Below are 14,632 nucleotides of genomic sequence, written 5' to 3'. Positions count from 1 at the left end.
TATCAAGTGCATAAGCGATTTGTCAAAAGACAAAAGTCGTTTGTCACTTAAAAAAATAATTTTTTTTAAAAATATTTTTGTCGATAATAAAATTTAAATGCATTTTTATTAGCGACAAAATTATTTATGTGCATTTTGGTGATTTATCCTTCTTAAATATTAGTTAATGTCAAATATAAAATAACTTTTTTAATTAAAAATTCTTAAATTTTTTTTTGAAAAGCCAATTCAAAGACACTATTAACTCGTTAACATCTACCATATGTTTGAAAATTTTTAATAATATAAAACTAAATTGAATTTTATCAAGAATTGAATTTCAATTAGAATTGAATTGAATTCTAATTTTTGAAATTAATTAGTAAAATTATAGAATTGAATTGAATTTTAGTGTTTAAAATATTTATCAAATGAATTAAAGTTTTATAATAGACAACTTTATTTTTTATTAATATAACATTATTTTTAAATAATAAATATATTTATATATTAAATTATATAAAATAATTAAAAATGATATTTTTTAACTAATTTTTCTAAACTAAAATTTGTTCATCTCTTTAAAAAAAACAAAAATTAGATTAATCTAAAAATATTAAATTTAAAAAATATTATTATTAATTAAAAATTGAATGGTTCTTCGTAGTTGATTTCAACGACAAACCAATAACAGAAAACAAACAAACTATCAACTATGAAATACGGATATTTCGTTGAGTTGATGTATCCACGTGACGGATACATTTTAGACACGATTCTCACTGACACTCGTTCGACACGCGTCTCTATTGAGTCCAACCACGTCTTAATAAAAAATAAAATATTTTTTCAGACACGTTTGGACATACCTAAATACTATCACATGTCAGCGCGTCCAGTCTTATTCTTAACATACATTCTTGAAATGAATTTAGATATAGTATATATTATTATTTATTAAAACAAAAATATTTTAAATACTTGATATAATTAAAATAAGACATTAAAAATAATTAAAAAATTAATTTATATTTTAATATCAATAAAATATCAAAATATCATTACAATTTATCTAAAAAATAATTTATATTTTATATATATGCATGTCCTCGTGTCTTACAAGATTTTAAAATTTGTGTGTCAGTGACTAGGGGTGGCAAAACGGGTTGAACCTGTCGGGCCAACTCGCTAAACCCGTTAAAAAAGGCGGGTCGGGTTAGGATTTGGAGTCCGCCAAATTAAAAAAATCCGTCAAACCCGCACCGCCAAATTGGCGGATTTTGGCAGGGCGGGGCGAGCCGGTCCGCCGGACCGAAAATTTTTTTTCTTTTTTTTATTAAATAAAAGAGTAATTACTATTATAAAATTAATAATTATAGAATTTTCAAACACTTTTTTTTGTTTTTGTTTTTTTTCTTTTAGTTATTAACTTTATTTATTTTATTTTACAATGTCGTATATTTGCTCAAATTATGTGACTTATTTTTTAAAATAAAGATAGTTCTGTTGACAAATATTATTTTAAACAATTTTATGGAAGTTTAAAATTAAAAAAAAAAGATAATGAAAAAAGTATATTATAATTTAACTATTTTTTATTTGTATTTGATTTTTTAATTATTATTTTTTGGTTAATTTTAATGAATTTTATTTAAAAAAAAAAAACAAAAGAGTCAAGCAGACTAGTCCGCCGACCCGCCATAAAATAGAGCGGATTAGCATTTTGAACCCATCTTACTTGGCGGGTTGGACTGGCCCGCCCTGTTTATGAGACAGGCCTAAACAGACAGGCCGGCCGCTTTGCCACTCTTAGTCGGTGTGTCCCGTATCGTGTCATGTCCATGTCCATGTCTGTATCATGTCCATACATCATAGATTATCAAGAACCAACTTGTTAAGTGGTCTAATGACATAACAAGTAAAAAAAATAATTATTAACGCTAAATTATAGCAACTAATTCATGTTATTAAAATAGAATAAAATTATGTTACTTTTTACTAGTATCATGATTGACATAATTTCAGTTAAAATATTCAAACGTATTGACAAATGCTTGATGTTATTAATCTAAGTTAAACACATCATATTTATATGTGTAAATAATTTTTTTAATTAATATAATAGATATTTAAAAAAATTAATATATATTATATTAAGTGAGTTAAAAAAAATGATGAAAAAATAAAAGAGAAAATGTATATTAAAACGTGAAAAACATTGAGAGAATTAAAAAAAATTAAATTATAAAAATATTTTAAATGTTTTAAATTTGGAATAAAATCCTAATAAAATAGAATTCTAAATCCAACATATTTAAATCGAAATTAATTTAAAAAAAAATTAAATTCCATCTAAAATAATTTAATTATTTTTGTTTCACTGCAATTGAATTCGGAGGGATCCAAACACCCTGCTACTCTTTCAATAGCCAACAAAGAATCGCAGTTCGACTGTGGCTGATTCTAGTTGTTTTCGGAGTCACACTCACTCGACGACGATGGGAATATGGTTCATCGTCCCTGCGGTGGTGGCTGCACTCTGTGCGTTCATTTTGGGACTTCTTCTCCGCGCGATGGGCGGCAGGAAGAGCAGGAAGAGGGCGGTTGGGTTCTTCCATCCTTACACCAACGACGGCGGCGGCGGCGAGAGGGTTCTGTGGTGCGCAGTCAGAGCCATTCAAGAAGAGATCCCTGACCTTGACTGCCTTGTCTACACCGGGGATCACGATGCCACGCCACAGAGCTTGGCGGCTCGTGCCGTCGACCGCTTCGGCGTCACGCTTCTCTCTCCTGTAAAGGTACTATTCGATCCCCTTTTTCGTTTGTTATGTTCTGAGTTTGCTTTTGGAGGATAGAACCCTTTCAAGGTTTTTAATTTCATCCTTTTCATTCATATCAAGCATCAGTTTTACCTTTTAGTTTACATTACACATTTTACTTGCGGGATTACGACTATGTGAGAAATTACCTAAGTGGCAAGTAGTTTTTCTGGATCAAGCTCCCCTAAAGTGAGGACACCAGTAAAGTGAGAAAGTAAGGGTTTAATCACCCTTGAATTAAGATATTGGGACTCAGATACGATGAAAGTTACAAATTCAATGGCGATTAATCACTCAGTTTATCACTTTATCACTTCATCAATATTTTCAGTTTAGAGGATCCAAATTCGTTTTTTCTAGTGCCAAATTGCAGTATTGAGCTGGGAGATAGATACTGAGGATGGAATATGTTAGAATGTTAGTTGATAACCATTGGTGATGGTCATTTTTAATGTCCTCATTTATGTGATCAGATGCTTGCTAAGCAAGTAGCGTAGTTGTTATAGATTGTTATGATTGTGCCTATGATCAACTTGGACTGTGCAAAGAAACAGGAATGAGGCACGGGATTTAAGAGATCAAATATTAATTTTAAGTATATTTTTCTAAAGTAGCCATAGTTAGTAAAGGGAAACATAACTCTTTTTTGGTATTCAATTTTTATTTTCAATCTAGTCCTCTTCCTAATGTGCTGTTTAATTTTAATTTTGCTATCAAATATGGTTAAAGTGGTAAAAGTATTTTATTAGTGCCCCTCTTCGTGCCCCTCTTCGCTACTAAAATGTGTGTATAGCAGTTTTTGTTTTCCTCCCATCGACTTCCATAAAATACACATTTACACTTTCTTCTTCTTTTTCAAACAATTTTTTTCAAGTTCTTTTTTTTCTTTCCCTATTTTTCGCTTACTTTAATTTTAATTAACGTATCAACTTTTTAATTATGAAAATGCAGCTTGACGGGCACTCCTTGCCTGACAAGGCACAAGTATATATCTACTTATCTCTTCTACTATATAATATATAATGGGGATTGGAAAGATTTTGGTGCAAAATTTTATTTCTAAAATGTCTTTCTTTATATATATTCATAAAAAAAAACATTTTGTACTTTCTAGGATTTGAATCTAAAAGTTTGAAGTGTATATCATCTTGACTAATATTATTACCTACATTCAACCGATAAAAAAGTGGAATAATAGGCACATTTGCCTATTAATACACCAGTATATTGAGTAGTGGAAAAGAAACAATAGGGTTTTTTTCTTGGGTACAATTTTGAGGTGGTAGATGTGTTATGATTTATGAGTGTAACAACTGAATTCTCTTTTAAGTTACGGAGTCACGATAGATCCATGTGGTTCTAGAACTGACAGGATTATGCCAACAGTAGAAAACAAATTTCACCTTATTTGCTAATATGCTGAGTTGCTGACTGTTGTTACTTACAGTGGCAAATATCACGTTTTTAGAAGTTATTTTGCAATAGTGCAATTGATTTGATAAAAACCTTACTAAATTTTGTCTATCCTTAATTGTCAGGTGGTTCATTTGTACAAGAGAAAGTGGATTGAAGAAACCACTTATCCACACTTTACCATGATTGGTCAAAGTCTGGGTTCTATGTATCTTGCATGGGAAGCATTGTGCAAGTTCACTCCTTTATATTATTTTGACACAAGTGGATATGCATTTACATATCCACTTGCAAGGTTGTTTGGATGTAAAGTTATTTGCTATACACACTACCCAACTATCAGTACAGATATGCTTTCTCGTGTTAGTCAGCACCGCCTGATGTATAATAATGATGCCTCAATTGCAAAAAGGTTTGATTTTTTATTTTGATTTGCATATTTGTCTTCCTCTTCTGGTCTGAGTTACACTTATTATTTTTTCTCATTCTGTAGCTTCACTTGGAAAATGATGATATTAATCCTGTTTTTTTCAGTATTTCATAAATCTGAAGTTTGAACATATAGCATATCTGAACTATATTGAGGCCAAGAGATATGAGATAGGAGATTCTCTATTCTCTAATAGTAGTTGCATTTTATTCTCCTGATATTTTAATATTTAGGCATATGATTGTTGAAGTTGAAGTTTTCATCTGGTGAAATTTACTTTTTCTACTGGCTGATTCCTTTGTCATATTTCCCATTTTCCCTTTCTCTTCAACTCATGCATGCATCTATTCTTTAATATGCACAAAATACACAGAATTTTTAACAGATTATGGGATTCAGAAATTTAGACCATCTTTTATGCTTTCCCTGAAAATTACTTATATGGTAATTTATCATATTTCTTTTATTGATTTTTAATCTTTGATGATAATAAATTTGCACCACTTTATTTGACCTATTCCTGATCTAAAGAATACGACAATAATTTTCTTGTAGTGTTTGGCTTTCGCGGTGCAAAATGATCTATTATACCTTCTTCAGCTGGTTGTATGGGATTGTAGGATCTTGTACACACCTAGCTATGGTCAATTCTTCTTGGACCAAATCACATATTGAAAAGCTTTGGGGAGTTTCACATTGTATTAAGCGGGTCTACCCTCCGTGTGATACTTCAGGGCTCCAGGTTTGCAATTTGTTCTTTATTAGCTTGAAAAATTTTGCCACAAAGACAAGTCCATCTCTCCCATGTCGCTTTTGCTAGGTGGAATGGAACTCATGTATTGCATGTTGCTTTACAATAATTGAAGGTTCTCATTGTTCTTTTTTCCTGTGTTTCCCCTTGTTAAACTTAAATTTAATCTCTGTATTCCCCCATTGAATGGCACTGAGTTGCTAAAAGAAGTGTTAAGTACCCAAGTGAAGAAAACAAGAAGAATAATGACGGGAAAGAGGCAGTTAAGTTAGTCAGAGAAGAGAGTGGTAAAATAGCTCATTTGCCTTTTATTTACAATTGAAAAATGAAAGAAACAAGAGTTGAAAATGAAAATAGTGGAACCAGCTGATGTAAACATAGGACAGCTGCGAAAGTTAGTGGGGAGTGAGTGAGTGAGGGATGAATTCTCTTATAGGAGAGAGGATTGAAAATGTATATAAGAGGATTGAAAAGAATCAGTATGATGAGGAAGGATTTAGGCTCTACTGCTACCCTGTTCTCTACCTTTTAGTATTTTACTTTTCCATGAATAAACTAGGGACTGGAGAATATCATCGTGATATCTTCCAGCTCTACAGCTCTTCTATTTCTTTTTGAATCTCTCTTCTACTCTTCCTTCTACTCTCTTCCGCATTTCTGTATTTCCTTTCTACACTTTCTTGTTATTCTGTTGTTTATTGCCTATCCCTAATATTTGTGGTTCGAAGCTCTTTCACACAACTTGTTATTAAGCCAGTTGAATCATAACTGTCACATGAGGCGATGTACAAACATTTCTAGTTAGAGCCTTTTGTTTGTTGTTTGAAAGAAAATTTTCTTGAGAGGTGGAGGGAATATTTTTAGTAGCTTTATCTTACGAATTAATATGCAGTATTAAGTTAGGGCACCTGTTATTCAACAGTTGTATATTAGGAAGAATAAGAGCTGGCTAGGATCAATTGGTTGGCAGGCCTAATTCTTTTCCTTTTTCATTTTTTCTTTTTGACAGAGAGAATAATAATACAAGATGGAGGGAATGAGATCCTCCATTTAAGAGCAATAACAATCGAAAGAACTATCTATTTGTTTTAGGGTTCATTAAGTAGTGAGGATGACTAGCAGGAAAAAAATGGGATTTGGAGGGAAAGGAGAAATGGTTCAGTCATTTGGTGAGTCTCGAGATAGAGGAGCGCTCAGAATTCCCAAGTATAAACGGATGATTCAAGGGTTCCTGGGTTACATTGTTCAAGAACTCCCTTAATAATACAATGATTTTTCTGCTATTTTCTTTAAATTTCCTACATTTTCCCTCCCTCTATTAACATATTATACCTATACACATATGAGCTTTACCTACTGTGGTAATCTAATCACTGACGGATTCTAACAGATGAGCAATATGGCAGGTTCTTCCATTGAAAAGACCAGCTGAAATTCCCGTGATAATATCAGTTGCACAATTTCGACCAGAGAAGGTGGGCATACTCCTATCAGTTTTGTGAACAGGAGGTACAACCATTTTTGGTATTTTCATTAGGCCTTTGTTGATTACACCCAGTTCACATGTTTCTTTTCATTGTAGGCTCACGGTCTCCAACTTGAGGCTTTTTCAGTTGCTGTTAAGAGATTAGATTCTAGCTTGCCTAAACCTAGGCTACAGTTCGTGGGTAGCTGTAGAAATAAATCAGATGAGGAAAGACTTCAAATGTTGAAAGACAAGGCAATTGAGCTAAATGTGAATGAGCAAGTGGAATTTCACAAGAATGTAACATATAGGTCAGTAACACTGGATTTCCATTAAGTTTTTCTTCTTGTTACTTCTCCAGTTTTACCTAAAGCTCCTAAGAAGTCCTTTCTCTGAAGAATAAAACTTCTGTAAAAAATGTTCTGAACAAGGCATACTTCTAATTCCTCTGTTTGGAGCAGATGAATTCTTTCAGTTTGGTTTCAGAGTGCTATTTAGAAATTTATCATTTGGTCTTCACTAATCATGGTACTTTGGCAGTCAAAATTATACCATGTTAAAGAACTCCAATGAAATATAAAAGATTTTCAACTTGCTGCCATTTAATTATGTAGGGAAGTATTTTCACGTGGATGTTGTTTTGCCATTTATTATTTGTTTAAATGTTTGTTCTCTTGTATATAAAATATATATAATAATAAAAAAAAGAAATGTTCGTCAGTTATTGTATATATCTATAAAGACAGCATTGTGTGTGCATCATTATTGGAATTCAATTTAGATGGTCTTTCAATGTGGTTGCTGTATTGTCATTAGTTATCTTGGGGAGTTATAGAATAGGGTTGTCATAAAAATTTCTAAAGGAAAAAAGAATCCTAAAGTGTATATGTAAATAATTTTGAAGAGAAACGGAGAAATCCGTAATGTACTAATACAACTATTCACAGATACAGGAATGCTTTTTAACCCCCGATTGGATAATTGGTGCAAATATTCTGATATGTTGGTTGGAATAAGAAAATAATGAGTTATTCTCAGTCTCACTGGTTTTAAGCATATTTCACAATTTCGGAGAAAATTATTTTCCCCCTTAGATTGAATCTAATGAGACAAGATTTAAACTCCATGTCAGTTTGACTTAAGGAACTAATATAGTATACCATACTCTTGCTTCTCAACTTGAAAGTGCTGCACCTTGCTCTTGTAAAAGTAGAACATATACCCTAGTCCCTGTATACTCAGGACACAGAAGTGGATCTTGCTGAGGATCATGTTTTCAGATTGTAGAATTTGTGCTATATTTTAGACATTCAGTTGATCATATGTGATTTGAATCATCTATCAAAGACTTATATAGCATAAAATGCAGTTATTATAGAGCTATTTCTCAAGGTTAAATTGTTAACTATTTGCTGGAATGTCATGATTGGTATGTTGACCTATTCATCTTGTTGCTTTGCTCGAACAACCTATGAGGGGGTATGGTTCCTCTAAGTCACAGCTATTCTACCAAAGATTATAAAGATTAATAGTGAGTCTGGCAGGCTGCATGGTTCCTAGTCATTACTTAGGTCATGGAGTTGATGGGAGTTCAACTGGAAAATGGAGCAGTCTATTAGTCATGATACACGTATAACTCAGACTAGCTGATTGCGATAAAAGAGAGAAAAACTTCAATGGCTTCAATTAATATTTGAGATTCAGATAAATTTCGAAATGTTTCTCAACCAAATTAAATGATCATTGTAATCACCTCGCTTTTTACAGTTAATTGGTTGTTCTAGTTTGTGCTTGTAGAACCTTAATATTCAATGCTGTTATTGCCATAACCTGCAGAGATTTGGTGGGACTTCTAGGCGCCGCTGTTGCAGGCATCCATTCCATGACAGACGAGCATTTTGGTATTAGTGTTGTGGAATATATGGCTGCTGGTGCCATCCCAATTGGTGGGTGTTGTATGAAATTTTACCTTTACGTAAATACTTAAAATTTCATTTTCCTCTATGTTGGGTGCATTTACATGCATTAATTATTTTTGTGATGTTTGTGTGTCAGCTCATAATTCTGCTGGACCAAAAATGGACATTGTGTTAGATGAAGATGGAGAACAAACAGGATTTCTTGCCTGCACCGTTGAGGAATATGCTGATGCCATTTTGAGAGTTATAGGGATGCCAGAGACAGAGAGACTTACAATGGCTGCGGCTGCGAGGAGACGAGCGACGAGGTTTTCTGAGCAGAGGTTTTATGATGACTTCAAAGATGCTGTACGCCCTATACTTTCTCATAGATCTAGATGATGGTTTGGTCTATCCACAAGTCAGTGATTGTAACTAAACGCGATGAGTTCCTTGACTGTCCTCTGCAGATTGTTATAAGATTACATGGAACTTTGTTCCAAAAACAGTAATTTTGTTACAGAACATTTTGTTTTCATTGCTCTTTAAAAAGATGTAACAGTTATACCCAAGTACAAATCGGTGGATGTTTTTTACTTGTACAGTAGACAGTTGAAAGCTGGATTGTAATATAATTGATCTTGAATCAAATTGATGCGTTCTGCCATTATGTGAACGTGGCTAAATATGGCTTGTTATACTTAGTCTCAAATGAGGAAGACAGATATATATACATAATGGAAATGATCCAAATTGTTGACTAATATAAAAACTAAAAAAGTGCTCCTAACATTTTTCATATTGAAAATAAGCATTGTCTTGCTGGTTTTAACCATGAAGCTCTTCCTGCGCCTTACCCATCCAAGGAGCTCTTCCTTCAAGTTCCTTGGAATGCAAAAGAGGATGAGGTCAAGACTTGATTATGCATGTAACCATAAAACAATGTAGAGTTGATCTTAAAGATCATACCAACCCCACAGCTTAAGGTTCCTGACTGCATTGCATGAACCCACCAATTTTCAGCTTAAAGTAAACAAGTTAAGCGTGGGGGTTGCATTGTATAAGCTTGATCGATGAGATATAGGGCCCAGCTTGAAGATCTTTTTTTTTTATGATAGCTTGAAGATCTTTTAATTAAAAAATTAGTCTTTTTTTTTTTTCAATCCAGTGATCGGAAAAGGTCTAACATAAAGAAACTAGAAAGAGTTTCAAACTACCCAAGCTTGCAAGTCTCCAAAAGTGAGAAGAGAATTAATGAATAAACTATTGCTGTCTCATTTTTTTCTTTATATGATTCATGTAAGTTACAGCAACTTAATTCGAATTAACATGCATGTATAGTACTGTCAATAGCTTTATGAGATTCGTCCCTAACTGCTACAAGATTCCTCTTTATCTCATTGCAAAGTCTACCCTCTATGAGATGCACGGGCAACCATAGCTTCGGCCTAATATCAACGATATATGAGAGTGTCGTGTTAACTTGGACTTGAGAATCTTCACAACTTCCATTGTTGAACTGCTGCAAAGCCATCATAGCTTAAATACTTAGCACTGTATTTCCTAAATAATTTGCATTGACATTTTAATTAACAAAACAGAGATAATTAATGAATTGCACTTTTACACACTATCAATGTCAAAATTGAACTCATTTTTATACCTCATCCCAGATTACTATATGGTTCCAAAATTTATAGACTTCACTTCCTTTTCCCATTCATTCCAAAATTTGATCAAAATGTTTCAAAAGAAAACCAATGAACTTAATGAAATCTCAGAATTCTTAATGAGGCTACTTATGTCACAGAGTGCCTCAAACTATGATTTATGCAAAATGCATATGATATTTATGCTGGATCCCGAAGAATGATCACAACAGGAGCACAGGAAAAAGTTTGATACCTGCAAAATAGACCATTTTCCTTCAAAGACTTGAAAATCTCCTTCTATAATCTTGAATTCAATGTCACGCTTAATACCAGACACAAGAGTCTCCAGCTCTTTCTCATAACAATCTACAACTACTTTAGCATTAAACTTAATTCCAAATGCCAAGTTCTGCTGTCCAATCTGTGCATATTATGAACATTGAACAATAATTAACATTATTAGAGACAAACAAGTAAAAATCTCTAAAAGACATCAGTGTACAGTTTAGGTCATAGGAAAACAAAAAATATTGTGGCATTGAATTTGTAATGGGTGAAACTTAGTCTATTATGTGTTTCTGAATCTGAATCATTTGTATTATTCTTGGTAAGAACCCTGGTCCAGACAAAGATTTCACCTCAAGGGCACACTTTTTGATATTAGGAGCATGGGTTAAGAAATGAAGGATCAAATTGCAACCATATTGATTGGGAGGGCCAAGAGGCCATAATCCTTGAGTTCTGAGAGCTTCTAACCTAATGCGCCTTTTGTTTAAGCCTCTAGACCAGAAGGTTCATTATAAAGAGATAAATTTTCAATATGCAAGAAATAACTCTTACTTTGGTATGGTATTTATCTGTTTGTAATGCAGCATTGTGGAAAGATAATCAAAACGGGCTTTTAAATTCTAATCAATCCCAATCACTTGCAACAGTTATATGAATCATAGTCAATAATATAAACACTTTGCAAGCTGATGCCTGTTTCCAATTCAAACCATCAAATATTGAAGTAAGGTTTTCATCCTGTAAAGTAAGGGTAGTTGTAAAGTAAAAAAGTGAAGTACTAACCACCCTTTAATCAGTAAATTAAATTGTGTATGGGATCCAACAAAATTGATCCAAGAATAATTAATCATTTACTTTCTCATTTTATAGTTATCCTCACCTCACAGTATCTTATTCCAGGAAAAAAAGGGAAAATAAACTTTTCTGTTCTTTTAATCTTGTTACCCATTTTCTCATCAACCCTGTCGAGTACAAAAAAATAAAAGAGTAAAATGACAACTTAATTTCTGAGAAATTTTGTGTTGGACAAATTCGTCCTTAAAGAATGAAAAGTACCAAAGAGGTCCTTGACATTTGCTTCCGTAGGACTTGACATGTCCAATGGAAGCAAACTTCAGCAAAATTTCTCAGGACTAAACTCAATAAAATAATATCTAATAAGGGCATCATGCAAAACATCCCAGCAATTAGTCCAATCTTCTCACTATACCATCCCGTGATTAATAAATAATGGAATTCATTACAGAAATGGGAGTAACCCAAACCAAACCCAAACCAAACCCAGCACATTATTTGAAAGTCAGCAAACTAAGAAAACTACCAATATAACTCCCGAAAAATTTAGCTCACTAATAAAGTAGTATTGATGATGTCTCATTCTAGGCATGAGTAAGTCAACCACCACTATTTTGACCCTGAAAATATTTGGTTCGCTGAAAAATTGAATGGATTTGTCAAGTGGAACCAAATAATTATCGATACTCTAGGACCATGTGATTGACTCAACTAATAATTAACATGCTGCAAAGAAGACCAAACAACTAATAATTTCTACAAAAGAATTGAAAAGGAAATACTCTATTTGGAGAAAATCAAGAATTAGAGAGAGGAACCTGCAAGAGACGAGCATAATTTTCACCCTTTTCGAGCAATTGGCTAACGGCAAGGCCAGGAATGAAATCAGCCAACCTCTCATAATCCGTCAAGATGCTCCAAACGGCATCAAGCGAAGCATTGACGGAGATTCTGGATTCGATTCTTCGTGAGTTCTTGCCAAGCTTCACCACCTCTATGTACACACCATCCTCTGCCAAATACTCTTCTGATACTTCACCATCATCATCATAATCATCATCATCATCATCATAATCGTCTGTCAGAAATAAATCACCAGAAGAAGAAGCAACATCATTATCTTCATCTTCGTCTTCATGATCGACATCCAAAGAGAATTTGGAAGCGGAGCATGAGAAGAAGTGAGGGTGGTTGTTGAGGGAGCGTGGTTTGGGAGTGGAGAGATTGTTGAAATGGAAGGGAAAAGACAGAAAGAATGAGAGCGAGTGTGGTGGTGGTGGTGGTGTTGAAGAGGAAGAAGAAGAGGAAGGTGGTTGAGGGAAAAGGAAAGAAGAAGAGTGTGACGATGGGAATGCGCGCATTGTTCTTCTTTCTGTGGTTGTGTTTCTGTGCTACCAATGCCTCACCAGGTCAACGTAATAACTAGTAAAGTAGTAAGTGTTTTTCCAATGTGTTTTTGTTTTTGTTTTCTTTCTTTTTTTCATCTTTAATATTGATTATCTCATTCATCTTAGCTTTCCACAATGTAAATAGAGTTGAATTGTTTTAGTGAATTCTTAATTTCTTCAAGTTCTTGTGAATCCTCTTAAAGTATTTGTGTCTTTTTTTATAAGTTAACACGTGCACATATTAAAAATTATTATTCATAGAAATTTTACAGAAATTAGTTTAGATATGAAAAAGGGAAGAGTGTTTTTGTTAAATATTAGTGTTTGGGGTGCTTTACAGAAATGTAGATGCGTCAAAAATTCATTACAATACGCAACTTGCGTGTTTCTTGTAACAGAAATTTGAAACAGTTTTAGCAGAAATTCACAGTAGAGATTCTCCACGTGTCAAGCCATTGTTCAACACACACTCTTCGTGTTACTTTTAATTTTTTACAGAAATTTCGCGCAGATTCTCGAGACAACTTTAGTAGAGATTCTTAGCAGGAATTTGACACGTGACAGCATCGCAACAACACGCAGGATGCGTGATTCCACGTGGTTGTTCCCCAGCAGCATAAAGGTCACATGTTGACCGTGCAGCGCAGCGTCTCCAGGCCACGTGGCAGCCTCCTAACAGCATGCAGATTGCGTGTTGACTGCTTCTTCCCGAGGTGTCTCCATGCAGGAGACAACGCATGCAACGGGAAGTGAGAGGAGTAAATGGGTGCGAGAGTTAGCGAAGGGTTGGTGAGTTTAGGGGTGTATAAAAGGGTGCTGGAGTTTTGGTTGTGTGTGAATGAGGGTTAGGAGGTGGTGTTTTGTTGTGTTCGAGTGGGGGTTGGGGTTTACTTGTGTGTGAGGTGAGGGTTGGGTAGTGAAGGATTCTGGAGAGTGAGTAAGGGTTGGTGGTAAAGGGTTTTGGAGAATTAGTGAGGGTTGGTGCATGAGTTATACAAGGGTTGAGTGCAAGGATTTCGGAGAATTTGGAGAGAGTTGAGTATAAGTGTTTAGGGTTAGGTTTGGAGAGTGAGTGAGTAAGTTGGTTTTAACTGAAAGTGATTTTAATACGTTTAAAATAGTACGTGATTATACGTCTCTGAAAGATCTATTATTAACTATTTGGAACATCCTAATTATGTAAGTTTGTTATTTCTATTAATATGAATGTGTAATATAATTAATAATATTAAGATGATTTTTTGAATTTTATATTATTATTTTATGTTGTAATGTTATTTTTATTTAGTTGTAATATGTATGTTTTTTTAATTTTTAATAATTTGTAATTTGTATTTCGATTGTCCTGTATCCATGCTAATAGGAATATTCTGCCCCATAAGCTAGATTTGCCGGAATAGTGGCACCTGGCATTAAGCAGGCTTTACGAACAACGGGATTCTACCATGTATCAAGAGTGAGACAGATCAGAGGGCATTCCGATTTGCTATCTGCTCTTGTGGAAAAGTGGAGGCCAGAGACTCATTCCTTCGTATTACCAGCCAGTGAAGTTACAGTGACACTGGAGGACATATTACACATATTTGGCCTACCGATTGATGGAGAGGTTGTGACCGGTTAGACCGATAGTAGTTAGGACTTCTTGGTCAACCAAAGCATGGCAATTTTTGGCAGCAAACCCATCTTGAGTAGTTCATCTAAAAGTTACAGAAAGTTGTCCTGGGACTCTCCATATCAAAGACACATAGCCTCTA

General features: G+C 33.9%; 2 protein-coding genes across 4 annotated transcripts; one reads left to right on the top strand and one right to left on the bottom strand.

Moving 5' to 3' along the window:
- The first annotated feature begins 2,368 nt into the window (after positions 1–2,368).
- LOC130948730 (GDP-Man:Man(3)GlcNAc(2)-PP-Dol alpha-1,2-mannosyltransferase-like) lies at positions 2,369–9,453 on the top strand. Its single transcript, XM_057877584.1, has 7 exons — positions 2,369–2,777; positions 4,337–4,623; positions 5,197–5,383; positions 6,799–6,867; positions 6,975–7,168; positions 8,694–8,803; positions 8,913–9,453. The coding sequence occupies exons 1-7, from the start codon at positions 2,478–2,480 to the stop codon at positions 9,155–9,157; spliced, it is 1,392 nt and encodes a 463-aa protein (XP_057733567.1). The 5' UTR covers positions 2,369–2,477; the 3' UTR covers positions 9,158–9,453.
- Positions 9,454–9,995: 542 nt separating this feature from the next.
- Positions 9,996–12,899, bottom strand: LOC130948731 (uncharacterized). 3 transcript variants are annotated; one of them, XM_057877587.1, is made up of 3 exons: positions 12,309–12,899; positions 10,661–10,828; positions 9,996–10,318 (listed from the first exon to the last, which is right to left on the bottom strand). In XM_057877587.1, the coding sequence occupies exons 1-3, from the start codon at positions 12,849–12,851 to the stop codon at positions 10,304–10,306; spliced, it is 726 nt and encodes a 241-aa protein (XP_057733570.1). In that variant the 5' UTR covers positions 12,852–12,899; the 3' UTR covers positions 9,996–10,303. The 3 variants fall into 3 exon arrangements, with proteins under 3 accessions (XP_057733570.1, XP_057733568.1, XP_057733569.1); XM_057877585.1 differs by having other exon boundaries at positions 9,996–10,277; XM_057877586.1 differs by having other exon boundaries at positions 9,996–10,274.
- Between the last annotated feature and the right edge of the window lie 1,733 nt (positions 12,900–14,632).

Source organism: Arachis stenosperma, chromosome 9 (genome assembly GCF_014773155.1).
Source record: "Arachis stenosperma cultivar V10309 chromosome 9, arast.V10309.gnm1.PFL2, whole genome shotgun sequence".
Classification (NCBI taxonomy): Eukaryota; Viridiplantae; Streptophyta; class Magnoliopsida; order Fabales; family Fabaceae; genus Arachis; species Arachis stenosperma.
Note: the sequence above shows the minus strand (reverse complement) of the source record. Positions and strands in the feature narration are given on the sequence as shown.

Coding starts and splice junctions, on each gene's coding strand:
- LOC130948730 (XM_057877584.1), top strand. CDS start 2,478: ATGGGAATATGGTTCATCGTCCCTGCGGTGGTGGCTGCACTCTGTGCG. Junction 6,868..6,974: donor CACAATTTCGACCAGAGAAG/GTGGGCATACTC, acceptor TTTTCATTGTAG/GCTCACGGTCTCCAACTTGA. Junction 8,804..8,912: donor TGCTGGTGCCATCCCAATTG/GTGGGTGTTGTA, acceptor TTTGTGTGTCAG/CTCATAATTCTGCTGGACCA.
- LOC130948731 (XM_057877585.1), bottom strand. CDS start 12,851: ATGCGCGCATTCCCATCGTCACACTCTTCTTCTTTCCTTTTCCCTCAA. Junction 10,829..12,308: donor ATTATGCTCGTCTCTTGCAG/GTTCCTCTCTCT, acceptor TAATATGCACAG/ATTGGACAGCAGAACTTGGC. Junction 10,278..10,660: donor GAAAATGGTCTATTTTGCAG/GTATCAAACTTT, acceptor ATGGCTTTGCAG/CAGTTCAACAATGGAAGTTG.